The 21,935-nt window shown below is 38.8% G+C and overlaps 3 protein-coding genes across 4 annotated transcripts; 2 read left to right on the top strand and 1 right to left on the bottom strand.

The window, feature by feature from the left end:
* Positions 1-3,867: 3,867 nt before the first annotated feature.
* Positions 3,868-9,630, bottom strand: LOC113033924 (coiled-coil domain-containing protein 84-like). Its single transcript, XM_026188129.1, has 11 exons — positions 9,355-9,630; positions 7,932-8,098; positions 7,188-7,286; positions 7,028-7,094; positions 6,648-6,710; positions 6,280-6,347; positions 6,056-6,170; positions 5,913-5,943; positions 5,313-5,414; positions 4,950-5,082; positions 3,868-4,232 (listed from the first exon to the last, which is right to left on the bottom strand). Exons 1-11 carry the CDS (start codon positions 9,469-9,471, stop codon positions 4,124-4,126), a joined length of 1,071 nt encoding a protein of 356 aa, XP_026043914.1. The 5' UTR covers positions 9,472-9,630; the 3' UTR covers positions 3,868-4,123.
* A 250-nt stretch (positions 9,631-9,880) lies between these two features.
* Positions 9,881-14,532, top strand: LOC113033923 (zinc finger protein 501-like). Its single transcript, XM_026188128.1, has 2 exons — positions 9,881-10,423; positions 11,166-14,532. The coding sequence occupies exons 1-2, from the start codon at positions 10,234-10,236 to the stop codon at positions 12,098-12,100; spliced, it is 1,125 nt and encodes a 374-aa protein (XP_026043913.1). The 5' UTR covers positions 9,881-10,233; the 3' UTR covers positions 12,101-14,532.
* Positions 14,533-15,130: 598 nt separating this feature from the next.
* LOC113033920 (zinc finger protein 436-like) lies at positions 15,131-20,776 on the top strand. Of its 2 annotated transcripts, none has more exons than XM_026188124.1 (2): positions 15,131-15,485; positions 17,760-20,776. In XM_026188124.1, the coding sequence occupies exons 1-2, from the start codon at positions 15,314-15,316 to the stop codon at positions 20,234-20,236; spliced, it is 2,649 nt and encodes an 882-aa protein (XP_026043909.1). In that variant the 5' UTR covers positions 15,131-15,313; the 3' UTR covers positions 20,237-20,776. The 2 variants fall into 2 exon arrangements, with proteins under 2 accessions (XP_026043909.1, XP_026043910.1); XM_026188125.1 differs by lacking the exon at positions 15,131-15,485 and adding an exon at positions 16,397-17,629.
* The last annotated feature ends 1,159 nt before the right edge of the window (positions 20,777-21,935 follow it).

The raw sequence follows: 21,935 nt of genomic DNA, 5'->3' as shown, positions 1-21,935 counted from the left end.
TCATCAACAAGCCTTCATCTGCTCAACGCATTTAATAGCCACCCCCACTTTTTACACAGACAATCAAATTGCTGCCAGGTAGAAATGCTAAAGAACAATCGTGATCAAAGACGAAAACCACCATAAGACAAATGATACAAAAGTTATTTTTGATTTGCTCAAAGATAGAGTGTATGCAAAAGTATGTAATGTTGTTTTTGTGGACTTTATTTTATTCTCTTCCGGCAGAATCATTCATTCCCTTAGCCTAAATAGATACTGGTGGCCCTCCAAACTACCATTGAAAAACAGACTGTTACTCATGATCCTACTCTTGCTTAACTCAACGTTCTTGCCTGCTTAGTATGCACAGAAGCATGCAATTTGATTTCATTTAATTTGGCTGAATGTGTTGGTTGCTAAATTTTTTGAAGCAGAAAAAAACCCCAACAACACAACGGGGGCTTTCCTCTGGCTATTTTCTTTTCATGCATGGAGGTTGATACACTTATCCATTCTTGTATTTGATCACTCCCTCTCTTCCTTTTCTTTGAATGTGAGAGGATTATCCAAGTTTCTCTATCTCACCTGAATAGACTGAATTCATTTTGTGTTTTTTTTTTTTTTTTTTTTAAATTGTCCTTGTGTACCTAAGCATGAGGGAACTTAAGTAAAAGGTGTTTGAGCATGGGACAAGCCCAGACCCAGGCCTGCTGAACAACATGCATCTTGCCTTCGGGGCTGGATACAGCAAAGATCTACATGACGTCACACTCAGCTGAGGACAAAAGCCCACTGCTTTCTCCCAGACAGAATAGTGGGGGGTGGCTGTCAGAGCAATGCATGGACAAGCAAGAGAAGAAGAATAATGAGCCGCAGCTGTATTTGGTGCTGCAGTGTGTGCAAAAATCTGTAGTTTCCATACATGTAAGACAGCTGCTGTTTTCCCATATGCACGTGTTCTTTATAGATGATGCAGTGTGAGACTGCACACACATGCCTAATGTGTATGTCATTGCCTTCATGCTCTGCTTGTCAGGACAATGAGAGATGGTGCACTGCAGCTAGCATATTAACAGTGCAATATAGGACTCATTGATTTGTTACATTTATATATTTATTTATTTATTTGCATATGCATGTGACAAAGGTTCTGTGCCATCATCAATACTCTTCAATGCATGATGCAATGCAACTCCCAAGTGCAATCCAAGGGAACAATACACCGACTGCAATCAGTTATATGCCCTCTTCTATTAGCTGTACAATGTTCATCATCACTCCACCCGCTGAGCTACAGTCACAATCTCACAGATATACCGCTGCTGGTTGATCCTTCTTGCCTGGCCCATATATGCACAATCCCAGGAGCACAGTGCGCAGTTACAATAATTAAAAAAAAATAAAAACCGTTTTATCTCATAATCATTTTAATGCCACGCACACTATTAATTTTGATTTATGCATTGGGATTTCACTGGGAAATTCTAGCACTTTGTCCCCAACCAATGCAGACTGTGCACACATAAAGAAAGTGTGAGGAAGGCAGACAAAGCAGGGGAACGCCCCCTACATCATGCAAGCTACTGTCAGGTCATCAGCTGGATCAGGCTGGATTTCGCTCATTCTTCTGCTAGACTCCCAATTATGATAAGGAATCTCTATGCATGATCACAATGCAAAGGATATAACTTAACCCATTTCAACAAACCCCTACCTTTAAAGTACACACAATGCAGAAGATTAAAGGGAAGGCAACCAGCCACATTTCAAGATTTCGAAGTCTACTCACCTCACGAAAAATATAGACTCAGATTATCAAACACAGCCAGGCAGTCTGAAGTGACGTCCGTGCAGTCTGGGAGTTTGGCCTTTCTACTGTCTGTCTGCCGTGTTGACTGCTGCGTTGTCGGTTTCTAGGTAGCTGATGTTATGGGCCGAAAATCGACTTCGAAGCTAAAAGACGTTAGCAACATTAACCGTATATCAAATAGGTAAAATATTCGGACAGTCTTGAACTCGTCCTCTCACTCTATAGTCCAAATAGTTTGTTAGCTAACAAAGCTAACTCCCTTCCTCTCTGTGCCAGTCTTTTTCGTGCACTCCCAGCTGTTTTCGTTGTTTCAGCCTTTGCCTTAAATTCCTCCTCTGTCCCTTTAAGTAACAGGATTTCCGGGGTTTGCGTGTAAAAATACCAAAGGCGGGGCTTATTCACCAGCTGAGCGCCTGTCATTTAAGCGATTCGCCGCTTGGATTTCCCTTAACCAATCATCACTTGTAGTTTTTTAAACTATGCAGATTTATTCAAACATACTGTTCTCTGATTGGCCTAAGGATTACCCCAAGAGCCGCCCAGTACACGTGCATTTTCTTCCCTCCTAGTCTTCAGTGCCAAGGATAGCTTTTTGTGCTGGAGCTCCGACAGTTGTTTTATCCATTAGTGTTTAAAATAATACATGACACGAAATTAAAGTTAAAAAATAAGACTTTAATAATTACTGTCACGGATGCGTGGTAATTCATTTAGTTATTTTTGTATTTATGCACTGGTTAAATTCACAGTACTGTAGGTAACCCCCTTCTTTTCCTTCCATTTGCTCTAAATCAGCATGTTGTCACAGAGCTAAGAATAGCTCAGCAACATGTATCCCCTTGCAGCTGCACTGAACTCCACGCCCATCTACCCAGAGTACACTGGGGCCTGATTATACTGTTCTGTGACGACGATGCAGCCTGAAAAGATAAAAAAGACTGCGTTTGAGCTCTGCGCCTGGACTATGGGATACTGAGTTTGATGCTCTTGGCTGTTACTTCTCAGTACTTTATCTCTTAGTAATAAACCCAGTGTCTGTTACTGAATAAACTCAAAATTACTAAATCAGTCAATGAGTCATTTATTCTTATTTTAATTACCACACAATTCTAATCTGTCAAAAAATAATTAATGCACGAGTTTAAAAAGCGTGTACCACATAATCACACGTGTTGAGGAAAAGTGGATTACTCCCCTTTGTGCATGGCAAAGAGAAAATGTCCTTTTCCGAGTATCATATCAGCGTTCCTATGTTCTTTAAAAGTTATCTGAACTTTATGCACAGGCACACAATAGAGATGTGTTATTGTTCATATATTACTCTCAGATCCAGCGTACACTTGATGGGTATTATGGTGGTAACCACATAACAACTAATGTTATGATACCGTCACAGTGCTCTCTGTTCTGCGTTAATAAAGGTGATATTTAACATTGGTGTATTTATAATGCACTGCAAGAGGAAGTGCTGCTGTATCAATCATTTGTTCAACTTCTTTTTGAAATTTCCCATTAACAGAATATCTTTGGTGTATGATTATTTTTAGTTTTGGCCGTGGGACCACAAAGGTGGGGTCATGACAGATTTTTTTTAAAGACATTTATCCAAAAGCGACAAAATTTGCATGCGGTGTCTGCAAACATTTTCCAGTAATTCATTCTCTGAAAAAGGAAATGAAACCTTATTATTTGGTAAAAACAGCTGTTATTATTATGTGTATTATTTTTCACGGTTGCATTGCTTCAACAAGCACAGTAGTATTCAATCACATACATTTTCCTGTCACATAAAGACAGAAAAGAACCTTATCATTAAAAATGACAAACTGCACCATGCCTGTGTTAGCTTCATCTTGGCACACAAAGGTGCTTTTTAGTTTAGCTCCTTGCGCCCCCTTCTGTTTACTTGCTGTAACAGTCGTATTGCCCTCAGATCTAAGCATAAGCAAACTGCTGATCAGAATCCAGGACTTGATAAAAGTCTTTACAGTTGATTAAATAAGTGAATGTCCTCACTTATACTATAAGTGCAACATGCAGTTAATTTTTTTTTTATTAAAGAATAAAACAAAAAACAGAGCTTACTTTTCTTTAATAAAGAATAGCCAATACTTATAATACAAAATGAATGTCTTTATAGCAATACTTGAAATTTGGGTTTTTGAAAAGATGTTTGAATACAATTACATGTACTGCCATGCATGTACAGGTGTCTTATCAACCTAAACATTTCCAGTCCAGCTCCTTAAACACTCATTATAACCATAAGTAACAAGTCACACACTATATACATCACTATCACTTCTCTATTCTCACACGCCATGCTAAATATTAAGTGTTCAGCTGATCAGTTGTTTTTATCTTCTTTGACCCTTCTGTGTCATATTCCCTCCTCCTCTTCTGTCTGTGCTTCTGCCCTTCCTCTTGCCTGAACTGGTGCCTGTTGTGGGAAAAACAAAAACATATTCACATGCATTGACAAGAGAAGCTAATTTACTTGAGTTGAATCTCAAACAACAGAAAAAAAACCTATATGGACAAATTTGGCTCAGCAGTAAAGTGCTAAACTGTTTCAGGCTTTTTTTGCAGCTTTCCTGAGTTTCCAGGTGATAAAATACAAAATTACACACTAAATAAAAAATGCAGAAACAAAACTTAGTATTGTCTGACTTGCAGTAAATGGCGTTAGTATTCAAGTCATCTTCTACAGTACAACAATGATAAAATGAAGTCCACTGAAGGTTAGCTTTTCCTACATCACTGGTCATTTTGACGTGTGACTGTCATACTTTAAAACGTTTAATGCATCAGCATCTTGCAGACAAGAATCTGGTGGATATTAAACAATATTTTGATCTTCTGTATGAATCTAAACAGGTGGGCTATATTTCCCTTGTGTTGATGAGATCTTTAACATTTAAAAAGTGATAGCATGATTTCATCCCCATGAAAGCAAATTTAACACAAATATAAACACCATAGATTTTAGACACATTGAGGATCATGTGGCCTATTGGCTAACAGTGCAGACAAACATAAAACACTGAAAATATCTGAATGATATTTTCTCCTGTCTCTGTAGTCATTCCTCTGCCCAAACATGTCCCAAAACACCATATATGGAAACCAGGTGCAATGAAGAGCTTTGTCAACTAACCTGGACTGCCAGCGTCGACCGCTGTTCCACACTCTACCAAAGGAAGGTAGCCAGTTGGCGTCTGTATGTGAGCTGTGATCGAAGTTGGCCCCCACTCTGTTCGGAGGAAGCTTCCTCAGCTTCTCTTGCTCCTCTGGCAAAAGCGAGATGTCATTATACTCCCATTACAGGCAGATTTTTTAAACTGGTTTTATACAAGTCTATGTGGATATGTTATTTTTAATTCCTCACACTAACTCCAGCAACAGCAGCTTCATGATTGTAGCTCTAGTGTTTACGAAAATGCTACTTATAAATGACAGTGATGCAACAAATGCTTGACACTGCTACATGTCATTTGATGATAGCAATCATCGTCCTTACTATGTTTGAGGAACTCGTGGAGTGATGGGCCAATCTCTGGCTCTGCAGCAGTTCTGGAGGTCCCTTCTACAGGATCATCTTGGAGCCAAGGAGGGACAGCACCTACAGCACACACAGGTTAAAATGCTTCATCAAGCAGACAAAATAGTTTCATGCAGAAGCTTCAGAAAGGTTGAAAAACACAACAGGAAACCAGTAAACAATGTATTAGCTTAACAGAAACCAAAGTTTGTCCACTGATACACAATGCAGTTAGGTCAACATCATTAAGCACTTATTTTTAATTCATCATGCAATATGACTAAGCAGATGTCTGATGTACAAGTTTGGGGACAAGATCACAAGATATCATCTCAATATTGACCAAAATGTCTGAGTAATCTTTCCAGCACATTGTTGAATCTATGCTACCAGGAATTAAGGTACTAGCAAGGAGAATCTAATAATGTTCCCAGTGAGTATATATACTGAATTTATATGTATTAATGTTATAAATAGCAGGAACAGTAAAAGTTCTGCGTAACTCTCAAAAGCAGTTGTTTTGCACAACCACATATATATATTTTTTTCACCGCCACCTCAAGTCATACATCACAGTACCTGTATGAACGTTTCCACTGTTCGATGAATCCTGTATGAGAGAAAAAAAGCGTTCATGTGAGGTCATTGCATTTGTATGATAACATTGCATATATATATGTATAGATGAGTGAATACTTTTTGAATAAAAGCTGCCAGTCTACCTGATAACCTATGAATGTCAGGCCGTGTCCTGCTGGAGTCCACGGCATTTCACCCATCGAGTCCACAAAGCTGCTCCCCGCCTGCTGGTCTGATCCTTGACACATAAACTGTGAGCTGTTGCCCAAAGGACAAGGTGATCCCCAAACAAAAACACAAGTCATTTGAAGTGAGACTGATGAGAGTGTAGAATAGCTACAGTGTTGCAGATGTGACAATGGTTTACCTGACAGAGTTCTCTACAGATGAGTCTGTGCCGTTGGGTCCGTTTAACAACTCAGGCTCTGCATCACGCTGATATTGATTCAGGAAAAGCCAACAGTGGTTCACAGAGGAAGTCTGACATCTAATCATGTTTCATTTCAGCTTTTATCATTACAATCCTTACACACAACATTACCCAAAATGTTAATATAAACCTCGTGCCCTTCTTCTTACACCAAAAGGTTAACCAGCCACACTATTCTTCAAGAGTTAAACAGGAGCCTACAATTATTTAGCTGAAGAATGGTGGAATTTGCAATCTTACGTGCAAACAAACACCAGTTAATGCCACAGTGATGGATACTGCCACAGCATCGTTGGAAAACAAACCTCTAAAAGTGACTGTAAGACCTCCTGGCGATGCCTTTCCTGGGCTCGTATATGCTCAGCATGCTGCAGTCACAAAAAAAGAGAGAAAACAAAAAATAATTACCAACAAAAGGTTTCAAACCTGGATAATGTACCCTTCCTTAAGACACTAATTATACTGAAAAATGACTCTAAGGATGAAAACAGTCTCTAAGTAACTACATCTGCATTTCAGAGCTGACTTTCAGATGTTGAGATGCTGGATAATTCAGCAATAAATTGAACTGAACATTTAAAACACCTCTATATATGTAACTATATTAGCATTTATCAATACTGTGCTTCACTACTCCAAAAACAGAATGCTATATGTAGTTCATTTAAAAACAAGGTTGCAATACCTGTTTAATGTATTCATCCTCATTCTCCACAAATGATTCCAATGCCTTTGCCACCTCAACTTTAAACCTAAAGAAAAATACAGAACAGTCAATGCAGATACATTTAATTTTACAAACAAACTTTAATAATGTCTGAATACTTATGGCTCAGTAGGTCTACCTTTCCGTTTCCTCTTCTGTGACGATGACTTTGTCTCTAAACTTCGGGTCAGCTTTATTGTCCCACCAGAACTTGTGTGTATTCTTCCTGTGTTCTGGGCTGAAATAAAATATAGTTGAAAAACTTTAAATACACTCTCATATAAATTCATATGAAAAAATAAAGTAGGTGTACTATATTCATTCAGCAAATGTTTGAGAAATGTATGTTTTGTGGTCAAATGGGTCTTGGTGACCTCTGGACATATTACATATTTTTGTTGCATGTGTAGGTTTGGGAAACATCTTAAAGTCTGTGAAGGTTCTCAGTCATCCAGGTCATCGTAGTCAAAGTAGTCTTTGTCTACAAAACATCTTAAAAATATTTTAAAAACTCAACTTGCAAGTTGGCACATAAACAGGAAGAAATGGAAACAGTAATTCAGGCGTCAGCGTTTTCTTCCTGATTGTGTCTTATCAGTCACTTAAGGATCTTTCCTGTTTCATCACACGTAAGCAATTAACCCTATCCTTCTTCTTTACAACAGCATGTGTATACACAGCCAGTTAAGTAATACGCATTTAAATGCAGTTTATATGAAAAAAAAAAAAAACAGTTTTTTGAAAATGTGTTAAAACACTTTTCCAGACATGGATTGCTTTAAAACAGCAAAGGAAATTGAAGAAATCTGAGCAATCAAAGGCAATCAAAATGGTTCCAGACAAAACAAAATACAGTGAATAAAACCTTATAAGTAAGACTCACGTGGCCATGTGTTCTAACAGGCCTCCATAAAGGACAGTCATGTTGCCATCTGTAACGTTTTTCTCAATTTCACACCCACAGCAGTAGCACCAGAATGTCTGCTTGTGCTGGGTGCAATCAAACTTTTCTACTTGGGGTTTCTTAAGTGTTCGGCGAGCTTCCTTCACCTGGGAGACAGTGGATGAAGCAGACATAGAAAACTGACAAAGTTAGACTCTGATTGGAGCTAAAACAGTTTCACACAATTCTACTGTTGCATTTAAATATTACTTTTTATTATTATTCAAATTAAAAAATACAAATTTAAAAAAATATATATAATCAGTTTGGAGAGTGTAGTTTGTGGTGCTGTTGAATTATATAGGGTTATATATTTATATATATGCTTACAAAACAAAAGAACTAAAAGAGCTGATTCAGGAAAGGCTAACAGTAGTTCTCAGATTGGCCTTGTTGACTCCCATCTCTAAATAAGATGACATTTACTAATGGCAGTATGTCAGTGTTTATTGTCGATTTTGTGTTGTTTCAGATCAAGGCTGCATTGGCTAAATACAAGATAATGTGATAAAACTCTCAAAGACTTGAAAACAACTTTATAATGAGGATGTATTTATTTCACTGGTAAAAAAGGACAGGAATAAATAACAAGAAAATCCCCAAACTGCTACTAACATGTGCAAATCTCCAACTACTGTGTACATACAAAAAAAATATACCAAATTTATTGACATGCAAAGACATACTATGCAAGTATGTACATTACAGTATTTGAGGACATATATAAATGAACTGTTTAAATATTTGTTCAAATAAATTGTTTTAGGGAACGAGTCTGAATCCTTACTGATAAAGAAAAATATATGTAATATACATGATAGTAAATCAGACTATATTACTGTCCGATTTCAAAGAAATATAACGGTAATATCATAATGATATATACAGATGTTGTATATCGAGTAAAAACAAATTGTTAAAATATATAATACACAATCAGAAAAATATAATAGTAATATTAATAATAATAATTATGATGCTTTAAAGTTATTTAAGTTGTATCGTGCATTAGATATGAAAGGATGATCTCAAGCTACTTAATCAGAAGCAGGGCACATTACGCGTGACGTGCTGGTGGTATCAGAGTTATGATTATTATGAATACTGACGCACCTCATGGTGGCCGTTCTGTAGACTTAAAATCATATACATATAATAAAGAAGATAATGGACTCACAATATTTCGCTACACAACTTGGGAATCATACTTTTTAATGTTACTCAGAAGGAAAAGAGTTCAATCTAGGATTTTAACAACAGTTTGCCTCCATCACTTCTACCAGGGTCAGATCATGCTGCACAAAACACAGACTACTCTCAATATCAAATATCAGTTAAAAAAAAAAATCTACAATCTGCATACCTTTTCTGTGAATTTAAGGAGAACCACTCTGAGTCTACTTTGATGAGTTTTTCCGAAAATGTGTCCCTTCCCGTTGAATGTTGTTTGTCTACAAATGGCACAGTAGTGTGCACCCATTTAGATTCTGTGGAAGTTACCAAACATATACCGAAACCGAGATGAAACCAGATCCGATCTAAAACCAAACGTAACAGTTTTGTCTTTGTTTATCTCGTATCCCCCTTCACCACAGCAGCTACCCCTCATAGCTTAGTGTAAGTTAGCCTTTGCTGCAGGACGTAGTTCCGTCCAGAAATACTTCCCCCTTGAAGCAGAGGAACGGGCTTTGTGTTAAGACTTTCAAAAGTCTTTGAAAAGACTTTTAGTACTATGAATATTGATCATATTTAAAGTAGACTATATACCAAAAGCGGAGTAAGATCATAGATAGTAGAGGCACAGCCTTCTTGCTAAATGAAAAGGCAACAAGTAAAGGCGGAACGAAGAGCTGCCTGACTTTCAGTGTCGGAACACTGTACGAGCCAGTGGAAGTAACGTGGAGAGTGAGAAGATCAAAGACGGCAGCAGTATTCATGCTCAGAAAGAGAACTACTGATGAGACATTTGCTTTGAGTGGATGCTCAGGCATGTCCACCGTTACATTTTAACGAAACTACCTCATGCCAAGTGTCTTAAAGATACGTAGTATAATTACAGCAGCGCAGAAAAAAATAACTAAAAGTCCCCGTGAAAGCGACTGGAATAGATCAACTACTAGGAGGGAGAGGAATGAAAGGGTGAACTCGCTTCCAAAGCCGGATCTTCTAGTGTGACACCGAGCGGAAGTAAACAGAAACTGGGCTGGTGGCGTAAACATCGACTTGTGCGTGGGAACAATATATGTGTAACAAGGCAATAATGCCTTCAGTTCAGCATTTTAGACAGTTTTTCAACGAGCGACTAGCTGCTGCTGCTGAAGAAATATTCAGCGCTTTTGAAAAAACTATCCTCGAGTACGAAGAAGAGATCAGCCGTCAGCGCAGGCTGCTGGACATCGTCTGCAAACCTGCGGTGAAGTTACCCAGGATAGGTCCGCAACACCTTAATTACACGTTTGATATAATTTGCAGTTAAATAATGGAGGCTTTAGACTTATATTAGATCCTGTTCGTTTAAAGTCCTATTAGTTTGTTTTCTTTATCCCAACAGGGTTGTGAGGATGGGAATATGAACGTGCCTCTATTACCACAGCACGTGTCGAATCGACCTCAGTCTATAATCTTTGTCAGTGTGAGAGAAAAACTGGGAGTCGGTGTTTGCTAAGCATTTTTTCTATTCAAATTCAAATTTTATTTGTCACGTACACAGTCATACACAGTACGATATGTAGTGAAATGCTTGGACAACTACTCGTGACCTAAAGAAAACAAAAAAAGGAAAGGCTATGAATAAGATAGGAAATAAATATGCAAAATTAAAAAGGGTAAATTAATTTTGCATATTCTTAAATGTTTTCGTTTTTTGATCAATCAAAACGGAAGAAAACCTGAAATTTATTCTACAACATTGTTTAAAATATCAGATTTGGCAACATGAAATTGAGCGGCAACTACAATGCTATTTATTTGTTTCAAATCCCTTCCACCTCAAACGTGTTTTATTGGGTAGTTTTCTTTATTTTACTTTTTTTCTGTTACTGACATTGGATTGCACACACCAGTATATGGAATATTTATGAACTTTTAGGTGGGTAGCAAAATCTGTAGTTTCTGTCAGTGTGTAACTTTTTGTTTGTTTGTTTGTTTGTTTGTTTGTTTCACTTATCCCTCCAGAGCTCCCACATCAGCTTGCCTGTAAAGAGGAGGAGGTTCTTGCCTCTGACCAGCAGCCCATTTTCCAGGAGAGGAACCCCAGGTTGGATCAAGAGGTTAAAGAGGAACTCTGCGCTAGTCAGGACAGAGAGCATCTTGTACTGAAGCAGGAGACTGATACTTGCATTGTGCCTCTTACTTATGAGAAAGGTGACAACGCTGAAGATCAGACTTTGAGATTGATTCCGAGTGAATTAGTAAGTGCAACAGAAAAACATTCCTTAGTCAAAATATCTATTAAAACCTCAGAGGAAGCAGAGCTAAATACCAACCACCAGCTCTTTTCTCACAGTTCCTATTTATCTAAAAGCCCTGACAAAGAAGACGAGCCTGAGGATTGTATGTCAATTGGAAATGCAGAGACAAAACCACAGAAGATAAGTCACAAAGGCAATCATATACATAATCCTGCAATGTTGATGAATTACTGTAAAACACACGCAAGCAAAAAGTCTTTCAAATGTGACACTTGTGGAAAAACATTTCCATTTAATTCCAAATTAATCAGACACCTGCGAATCCACACGGGCGTGAGGCCATATTCTTGCAACATCTGTGGTAAAAGATTCAATCAGACATCCATACTGAACGTTCATAAACGAATCCACACAGGCGAGAGGCCGTATTCTTGCAACATTTGCGGAAAGAGATTTAACCAGACGTCAATACTGAACGTCCATAAAAGAACTCACACGGGCGAGAAGCCATTTTCTTGTAACATCTGTGGTAAAAGATTTAATCAGAAGTCAATACTGGATGCTCATGTCAGAATCCACACAGGCGAGAAGCCCTTTTCTTGCAAAACATGCGGGAAATGTCTCAGGAGTCGTTCTACTCTGTTGGTTCACATGAAAAAAACACACGGGCGAGCAACCGTATTCTTGCAAAATATGTGACATTTCAAATGCAGCTATCTTGTAAGTCCATGTGTGAAGCCAGACGTTTGCCAGACTATATGTAAAAGAAACAGCACACGAAAAATCTGCAAAGGCAATAATTTTATAATTTTGTGTGCAGCAATTATGTGAAATGATTCTTTTATGCATCAAGCTTGATACGGTATCTAAGGCTGCATTCGTTCGACTACGGTAAGTGTTTGTATATGCAAATATAGATACAATATAGAGTTTCAGTTTTTCACTTCAAGACTAAAACAAACCACTAATATTTAATTACACCTCAGTCTTCTACTTCAATGCTTACATTTGATAATAAGTGTTAGGACTTTTTAAAAAGCATTAACCTGTTTAGGGGATACACAAATAAGGCAGAACCATCAGCTGTGGGCACAAATGGGTCATGGCACACTCATTCGTTGAGCACAGATGGAAAAGTCCCACTTATAGAAAACTACATTGACACAAGGCGTAGCCACAGCGGATTTTTAGAGGGGAATGTAAAAGGGATTTATGATTTGTTTTCCCCCCGCTCTGCCTTGCAGATTGGTTGTGGGGGTCTGATATATGAAAAGCTGCTCCTCCTTGTCTCCAAACACGTCTTTGGTGACTGTAGCTGCAAAAACCCAGTTTTGATTTCTTGACCCAGTCACCATGACTTCTGTAGATGTTGACTTTTGTTATGAGGGTGTACGTCAGGACCATGTTGGCATATTAGGTCTCAGTGATGCATGATGCTCATTCACTCACGTGTCAGCAAAACCTTCCTGCAGCTCCTTTTCAAACACATAAGGGTTTGGAATAGTAGATTTTCATGCTTGAAGTGCCTTCATGTCTTTATATCCATCTCTTGCATCGTATAAATTCTTTTTACAAGTCTGTTCACAGTATTTGTCAGCTGGTCAAATTTCAGCTGGCAAACTAATACCACTTGCTGCTTCGGCTGGCTTCGAAGGCCTAGAGTTCCTGCCTTTAGAAGAAGACATGCACACGCCACAGTGTCTGTATTAAATAAAATATCTCTAATTGTAACAGTATACGCCATTTTCCTCTGTGTGCCTGAATGTTCGTATGCAACTGTACGTCTTCTTTTCGAGAGCTCATGAATATTTGTTTTGTAACTTCATTGCTTTTTTGTGTTGGTGTTGTTTGTTAAAGTCCAAAAGTAAAAGTATCTAGTAACAGTGTTGCGAAATACCCATCACAATTTCATACAACTCCAGCTGATGTTTGGAGATATTTTATTTTGTTTAGCGAGGAGCAAAAATGTGCACAGTTCAGTGTGACACAAGGTGATTGGATTGAAATGTTCCCAGTTACAAGTTTAGCAGTTAGAGCCAGACTATGTTTGGTGTTTCTCATTACAAAAAGTCACTGTTTAGCTTATTGCTCCTGATTATTGATCCATTATATCATTTAAAAGGAAATGCACAGCAGGCTGTCTCTCAGTGTATTTCTGCTGTAATTGTGAATGAGATGCTTTGTGGAACTTTTGAAAGCACTGAAACCCTCAACATGAATTTGTTAATTATAACATATTTATATCTGCCTTTATTGTTTTTATTCTGAGGCTGCTCTACATACCTGAGGCCAGCCTAGCATTCATTAGGTTACATGTGAATGTTTCTACTTTATGGTAACACAGTGAAGAAAGCCTTTTACTTGTCAGCGTTACAGTTTCCCTGTTAACAAATGGTAGAAAAAACAAAACTGAAATACTTACAGAAGTTACAGTATTGTTTGCTTATTTATTTTTTTTAGCTTTTCTCTTCTCTTCTTTTCACTTAGTAAATTTGCACGCCAGTATACACTATTACATATATATATAGCACATAGCAAGGGCTGATTTTAGCTAACCTCTTGTAACGTGTACTGTAGAGAAAAACAGTTAAGATACATGATGCTGGATCTAAATGTAAAACATGTTTATGTCTTTATCAAACTTGCGTGTTGTTTAACTAATGAAGGAAGTTAATAGTGGCTGTTTAAAATTAGTTAAGGGGATTGATTTATTGAAGTAACAATAGACAATAAAGGTAGCATTGCCCAGTCAGTATTTTAGGCTATATAACTTGTTTTACTGTATTCATCTCCATTTACAGATATTTAGATACCAAAAAGAATCCTAAGAGCCATCTATGCAGTCTGAAAGTCTTTGGCATTTTGTGTTTATTTTGTTCTTTGCAGTATTTGTTGCCCTGAAATTATTGTATATCTATGTAATGTTACACTAAATGCTCAGTTTGACTATATCCCTGTGTGTGTTTTGCATTTTTATTTCACTCACAGCACTGTTATCTTTCCATAACATCAAATTGTTCCTCACAGCAACATGAATTGGTTTGAGGAGCTATAATATACAACATCTTTGTATTAGTATTTCTTTCTCTGTCTGCCAATTTGTCCTACAAGCTCAGGATGTGATCAACCAAACTTGACCTGCAGATATATCTTAGGTCCTTCAAGGTTCTTATGGCCCACAAAATGACCTGTTTTTAGCATCTGTGCACCTATAACAACTTAACCTATGCCTCCCTTTATGCACTTAAAAAACATCAAAGCATCGTGTTTTAATTCCACAGCCATCAACGTGGCCAGTCCAAACAATACTGTAGTATATCATATAATATAATAGCATATCATATCATGTAATACTGGAAAGAGAAACTCATGCATTTAATTCTTATCTTTCTTTCAAACTATTTAATTAAAGCAACCACTGTATCGCTTTATATATGTAAATATTGATCATAGTGCTCTTTACAGTTCCATAGAAAGAATTTCACAAGTACATAAAACAGTGTTCAGGGGTTTTTGGGAGGAAATATGAGATCACTCTGTGTGTTTTTTGTGGTCAGCAGTGTGGGCAATTTGTTTTTCCCATAGGGCCAGGTTTGTAGAGTTTGTAGAGAGCAAGTTTGTAGAGCTTTTTTCCCTTACAAAATGAAATCATCATTGAAAAACTGCATTTTGTATTTACTCGAGTTATTTTTTATAAATGATTTTTCTTAATATTAAAAATTCTTTGACTATTTGAAACATGTAAGTGTGACATATGCATGTATGCATGCCTTTTGCACGCCGGACAGTAGGTGGTGATAGTGAGCGGGTACAGGATGTGTGTATCGCCCAGTATCACTTGCGGAAGTTAAAAGAAAAGTGCGCAAGTTTAGGCAGCTTCGAAGTCAAAGCGTCTACATTTTAGTTGTAACAATGTATCCCGTTCAAAGCATGCGTAAGTTTGTCTGTGATCGACTAACAGCAGCTGCCCAAGAAATACTGGGAGCGTTTGAAAAGAGAGTAGAAGAGTACGAGTCAGAAATCGCACGTCAACGCAGGCTGCTGGATACGGTGTTCACACCGGAGATAAAGTTGCAGGATAAAGGTCGGTCAGATTACCTTGCTCCTCAGTAAAGAGTCCTGTTATGTTTGAAACGATGACTGGTTAAAATGAATCAGTCCTTAGATATTCATTTCTTAATTGTGCCAGGATCACTGTGTGATCAGACCAGTTTGACAGGTATAATGTACCATTTGGTTTCCACTGAATTACACAATTTATTTTATTTTTAATAGCTGGATGTTGTACCTCGGTAATGTAACAAAAGCTGACACAAAGTCCTCAAATCCTCAGCTGAACCAAAGATCCTTGTAATGCTGGGCTTACACTGTGTGGTTTTTTCAGTCGCGCCATTCAGCTCCTGCTCAAACTGTACGATTGACTCGCAGGGGTTAGATGTTCGTAGGTCACGATGCAGGGTCTCACACTATACGGCCCGATGCTCTGATGCGACCTGAGTGCTCACACTGTGCGTCCATAAAATGAAGGTTATAACAGAAATTCTGTCGCTCGCTCGCTCTCCCTTTCTGTCTTTCACTCACACAGACACGCACACCACCACCATCAACTTTGCTAAATTGCTAATGAAAAACATTAGCATTGCAGCTGTGATTGAGCAGCAGTGTAAACCCAACTATTTTCACGGTTGTTGTGATAATTTTGTGAGGCCTCATCGAAAAGGCTCGGATGAGCTTGCCATAGTTCTACAAGTTGTGCCTCCATCGCTTGTGTCCGGATCTCACGCTGCACTGCCGTGCCGCGCCGTCTTCTTCGCTGACATTTGTGTTTGCGCGTGCGCAGTGTGAGAAGCTGCGGTGACACCCTCACGACCAAGCGATTGATGATCGGGAGCTGGTCGTGAGGTGTTAATCGCTTCTCGTTAACCCACGTATACTACACGATGCACGACGCACGATGAAGGTCAAAATCGGACCGATCGCCAAAACGGTCGCACGACTCGTGCCAAAAATCGCACAGTGTATGCCCAGCTTTATATAGATGATGCATGTCTTGGGGAAGTCGTCTCATGTCACGTGTAAGGTCGAGCGGGTAATGAGTTATGGACAAGGCAATCATTAACACATCTGTGTCTCAGCAAGCAATGGAAATGAACAACTAAGCGGAGTTATTAGATACAATACCGAGATACTATTTTTGATCAAAATGTTGGTGACATATCACATCAATACATTTTTGCATTCAAACTTCCCAGCAGGTTTCATTTTAACAGCTAGAACAAAATGTATCCAGTGTCTTACTAGTATGTGTCTCAGTTGTCGTTAATGATGATGAGGACACATCCTCATTAATTATTAGAGCTGTAATTTGCACGGTCTCTCCCTGGACTGCACGGGGCTTGTCCTGTTCTGCTTCTTAGTTCACAGATGAATGATTTGCACAAGTCCACAGGATCAGATGAGGAGATAAATAACTTTTGATGTGCCAAATAATGCCTTTAGGTGAGGTTGCATCGGGGTTGCCGTCTACATTTTTGGCCTATACCTTTAAACTCACAGAGAATAGTTTTTAGTGTGCTTGGTGGTGAGTCTGGTTTCCCACTTGGGTGCTTTGTAGATTTTAAAGAGGCAGTCCTATAATTTTAAATTTAGATCCTGAAAATGAAAGTCGGTTCATTATTGAGGTTGAGGTCAGTCGAATACTACAATTATTGTTTTGTTTTGTTATCAGTTCCGTAGATAGATTTTAGCTCTAAACACCCACCTACAGGTCTCTGTCTTTGTGACTATAGCACTACTGGAAATGCTATTTGGAAATGCTTTTTACAGAATGAAACTTTTTTTGCTCCTTTTTCAGAAACCAATACATTCATACAATTCAATTTAAAATTGAATTCGATTTTATTTATGCAGCACCAATTCACAACCAAGTCACCTCAATTCGCTTTACATTGTAGGGAAAGAGCCTACAGTATTAGAATGCAAACCTCAACATTTAGATGTCCAGCCAAAATTAAATAATTACTAATGACTGAATGCAATTGTGATACATAAACACTCAGAGTGAAGATAGGTGAGTGAAACAGAAATGCTCAGTGCATCACGGGAAGTTCTCCAGCAGTCTAAGCCTATTGCAGCACGACTAAGGGACGGTTTAAAAGCATGTTACGGTTTTTATCAGCAGTTTAATCCTTATAAGTTACCACAGAGATGAATGCTGTCACATTCAAGGTGATGCATGGCTTTTAAATTCTATCACTAATAAACAATGTACATACAGAAAGTGTCATTTTTAGCTAATGGCTATAAGCCAAAAAATAGTATTTTAAACACTGTCCCATTCTTTCCTTCCTCCCTCTAGATCTTGCAAATACTTCTTTGAGTCAGCAGCAGAGTGACTCCACTGTTCAGCCTGATATTACACGGATTAAAGATGAGCATGAGGAAATGTGCATCAGTCAGGAACGACAGCAGCTCAAACAGCAGCAGGCGCCTGCTGCTCCTAAGGTGACTCCAGCTTCAACTGATCAAAGTGTCCACAGTGATCAGTCTCAGCCTTCAGGTCCTGACCAAACGAATCCTGCTGCAAGTAATGATCCCAAACCCAGTGTCCCTAATGAAGAGGAACGTGACAGAGAGAGTTCTCCAGTACCACCTCCAGATGATGACAACCACTTCTTCTGTCACAACTCAGATAAAGGGGAGAGTCAAGCTGACATAACTTGTAACTATGGAAGTGAAACACCAACAAGAGGCGATACGGACACATCATCAGCTATTACAGCAGCGCAGCCGTTAGATAAGGAAAACAATGATGTGGGCAGCACAGCAAACAGTGGTACAGAGGAAGGACAGGTGTGTACCAATGAGAGCAATGAGCCAGCATCAGATAGAAGTTGTAACATTGAAAACACATCATCAACCAGTAATTCTGAGTTAACACCTACTGTAAGATGTAATAGTGAGACCACATCAGCTATGAGTACTGAGCCAACACCGAACAAGAAACATATAGATGAGAATGAAACGTCAACTGCAACTGCTGGCCTAACGACTAACACAAAACAAAGTGGTGACTACACAACATCTACAAAAAGCACTGAACAAACACTAACAAAGAGCCCAACAGAAACTAGATGCCCCGATGTAACGCCACATGAGAAACACGATCAAGCGAGCCCCCCGTTAAAAGGGAATGGTGAGCCAGCGGCAAATAAGTCAAGTCACGATGGGGAATCAAGCTCATCTGTCAGCCTATATGAAAAAAGCAGTGGTAAGAAAACATCAGCTACAAGTGATGAGTATGCATCTAGAAAGAAACACAGCAAGAAAAAAACAAGCAGAAGTACTGATTTAGCTGCAAGTAGGAAACTCAAAGATGGAAAAATGTCATCAAATACAACTCCTCAGTTAATGCCAAATGAGAAGCATAAAGACTGGGACGCAAATGATGTCACTGAGCCTTCACCAGACTTTACATGTCACGACATATCAATGGAAAGTACTGAGCCAATTCAAAATAAGACTAGTGACCATGAACAGGTAGCATCAAATGAAAGTCCAGTTCAGGCAGAACCCACTGAGGGGAACACATCCTCAATTTCAAGTCCTGACCTAGCACAAAAGAAGCAGAGTGAAGGAAAACTAGCTTCTCCTTCAAACACGGAAATGGCACAAAGTAAGAATTCTAACAGTGACGAAGCCACATTGGCCGAAAGTACAGAAACATCGCCAAATAAGATGCCTGGTGATGAGACTACAAGTACTACGTCAACCTCAAGTAGGAAACTTACACATCAGAGAACATTATCAACCAGAAGCAGGGATTTAACAAAACAAAAGAAGCATAGACATAGAGACGCAAAGTCTTCAAGTAGTAAGGAAGCAGCACTGCTGAAAAGACAAAATGATGGGAGCGCAACATCAGGAGGAAGCACCGACCCAACACAACGGAAAAGACATAAGGATCAGAGTGGGGAATCCACCCAAACTACAGAGGCAAGACACAGTAAGAGAAACAACAATGGGAGCAAAAAATCAAGTGGAAGTACTGATCCAACACAAAAGAAGAGACATAGGGAAAGTGAAAAACGCTTAAAAGCATCAAGCCAGAATGATGGTGGTAATGCCAAAGATGAGGAAAATCCTTACAAGTGTGACCGGTGTGGCAAAGTGATGTCCAACTTCAAAAACTACAAATTTCATATGAAGAGCCACACAGTTGAGAAGACGTTCAAATGTGAGACTTGTGGCAAGATGTTCCGGGAAAGTTGGGATTTAAATAAACATTTAGTGATTCATTCAGCCGAGAAACCCTTCAAGTGCGACGTCTGTGGAAACGGGTTCAACCGACGTTATAATCTCGACCTGCACGCCAGGGTTCACACTGGGGAAAAGCCTTACAAATGTAGCACCTGCGGGAAAAGCTTCAGCGCCTGTGTGAACATGAAGAAGCACATGCGAATCCACACCGGTGAGAAGCCTTACACTTGCAACGAGTGCGGTAAAGAGTTTGCGGATTCTTCTGCTTTCAAGAATCATTTGCGAGTGCACACGGGGGAAAAGCCCTTCAAGTGTACCTACTGCAAGAAAAAATTTGCTACCAACACGACTTTGAAAAGGCACACCAGAACACATACAGGTGAAAGACCGTATAAATGCACCGTGTGTGATAAGGCGTTCAGTCACAAAACCGACCTGAAAGGACACATGAGGATGCACACTGGCGAGAAGCCCTACAAATGCACTAGTTGTGGGGAACAGTTCTCCACCTGGTTAAAACTTCATAAGCATAAAGAGCGTGCACATGCAAGCGAATCAGAAAAACCCGCCAAATAACTGGTCGTACCAAATGAATTAACTTGTTTTTGCTTTTCGTTTTCTTGTGATTTACTTCATAGTTTTGAATTTTTTGGACATTCCAGGTGTTGAGGTCAAACAGGGTTCTTTATTGTGTATTTTTCTGGTACTAGTGAGAAGTTAAAAATCAATTCAGGAAGGTAAAAGATCTGCAAAGAGCTATGCTTTTCAAGGCTTACAAGCAAATACTGGAAATACTACAGAAAGCTTTACACTCTCACACTGATGACAGTTTGTTATTTGTGACAAAAAGATTGTATGTTTTCCCTTTCCTTCTTGGCTTACACTTTTCTGTTACAAGTCGACGTGAGAGCTTTTTTTTCTTTCCATTCTGTGTTATTTTTGTCTGCATTTCTCAGAGAAGGTTGCACTTTTGCACTATGTCATTCTAAATACGGCCTTAACAAGGCCAGTCTTATTATGGCAACTCAAAAAGAAAATTCTGTATCAGAACAGTTAACCCCTAAAATGAATAGAATAGAATAGAATTCAACTTTGTCATTGCACATGTCACAGGTACAGGGCAACGAAATGCAGTTTGCATCCATCCAGAAGTGCTTTAGCCATGATATAGATATATTACAATATATATTAGCAATGATATAGATATGTAAGTATATTACAGAAATGGGTCTATTGTGGTATGTAATATGTACACGGTATGAAGTATGTTATGAATGAACAGAAGCTGTTATGAATGTGAATATACAGTTGTCCATTGTGTGTGTGTGTGTGTGTGTGTGTAGGTGGTTGTGGGTGTGTGTATGTTCAGTCCATGTGTTAACGTGGGTCAGCTGTCAGGAGGCAGAGTTCAGGAGTCTGACAGCTGTGGGGAAGAAGCTGTTCCGGTACCTGGTGGTCTTAGTCTGGAGGCTCCTGTGGTGCCTCCCAGAGGGCAGGAGGGTGAAGAGTCCATGTGATGGGTGACTGGGGTCTTTGATGATTTCCCCAGCCCTTTTCAAACACCACTTCCTGTAGATGTCAAATGCTGGCTTTACCTGGACCATTTTGCGCTGGACATCATTGTCGTTTATTACTCACAGAGAGTTTTGATGGCTGGACTTTTCCATCTTTTCGGGTTGTTGGTAGTTTCCATTTATGTGCAATGGTGGCTGCAAACTGCATTACCACCACCTTCTGGGAGTAAAAGCACATTAGATAAGAGAGATAAGAGATAAGATAAAACTTTATTAATCCCTCGGGTGGGTTCCTCTGGGAAATTCGGTACATTACATCCTGTGACTGATTTAAAAACGGGAAACGATATATTTCAGGACAAAAGCCATAGTCAGTCAGTTTTATTTTTATAGCAAATGTTAAATTATTTGATAATCATGACTATTAATTACTAAATGCAATGTAAATATTATATCAGATCCAACTCTGCAGGGAAAGCTGACGCCTCTTGGTATTTCCTATAAAAAGCTGTTGCATTTTTTTTAAAGGTTTTGTATGATAGTGAACTTTTACATATTTATAATTCTGTACCGTTTGCTCTTGCTTAAGCAAATGCTTTGGTTTTTGGATTGTTTTTTACATCTGTAAATATTCTTGTTAAAGAAATCTGGGAATTCCATCAGACAGATCATGGACAACAAAGTCAGACGAGTCAAAAGCCAGTGGTTGTGACTTTTGACGAGCTTTACAGTTGTTTAAATACAGTACACAGAAGTGCTTC

The sequence above is a fragment of the Astatotilapia calliptera genome, chromosome 12, assembly GCF_900246225.1.
Source record: "Astatotilapia calliptera chromosome 12, fAstCal1.2, whole genome shotgun sequence".
Taxonomy (NCBI): Eukaryota; Metazoa; Chordata; class Actinopteri; order Cichliformes; family Cichlidae; genus Astatotilapia; species Astatotilapia calliptera.
Note: the sequence above shows the minus strand (reverse complement) of the source record. Positions and strands in the feature narration are given on the sequence as shown.

Bases quoted from the DNA above. Each gene is read 5' to 3' on its own strand.
- LOC113033923 (XM_026188128.1), top strand. From the start codon at position 10,234: ATGTGTAACAAGGCAATAATGCCTTCAGTTCAGCATTTTAGACAGTTT. The intron at 10,424-11,165 runs GTCCGCAACACC...TTATCCCTCCAG, and splicing joins GGTGAAGTTACCCAGGATAG to AGCTCCCACATCAGCTTGCC.
- LOC113033920 (XM_026188124.1), top strand. From the start codon at position 15,314: ATGTATCCCGTTCAAAGCATGCGTAAGTTTGTCTGTGATCGACTAACA. The intron at 15,486-17,759 runs GTCGGTCAGATT...TCCTCCCTCTAG, and splicing joins GATAAAGTTGCAGGATAAAG to ATCTTGCAAATACTTCTTTG.
- LOC113033924 (XM_026188129.1), bottom strand. From the start codon at position 9,471: ATGGGTGCACACTACTGTGCCATTTGTAGACAAACAACATTCAACGGG. The intron at 8,099-9,354 runs GTATGCAGATTG...ACTGTCTCCCAG, and splicing joins TCCTTAAATTCACAGAAAAG to GTGAAGGAAGCTCGCCGAAC. The intron at 6,711-7,027 runs GTATTGCAACCT...TTGTGACTGCAG, and splicing joins AGGATGAATACATTAAACAG to CATGCTGAGCATATACGAGC.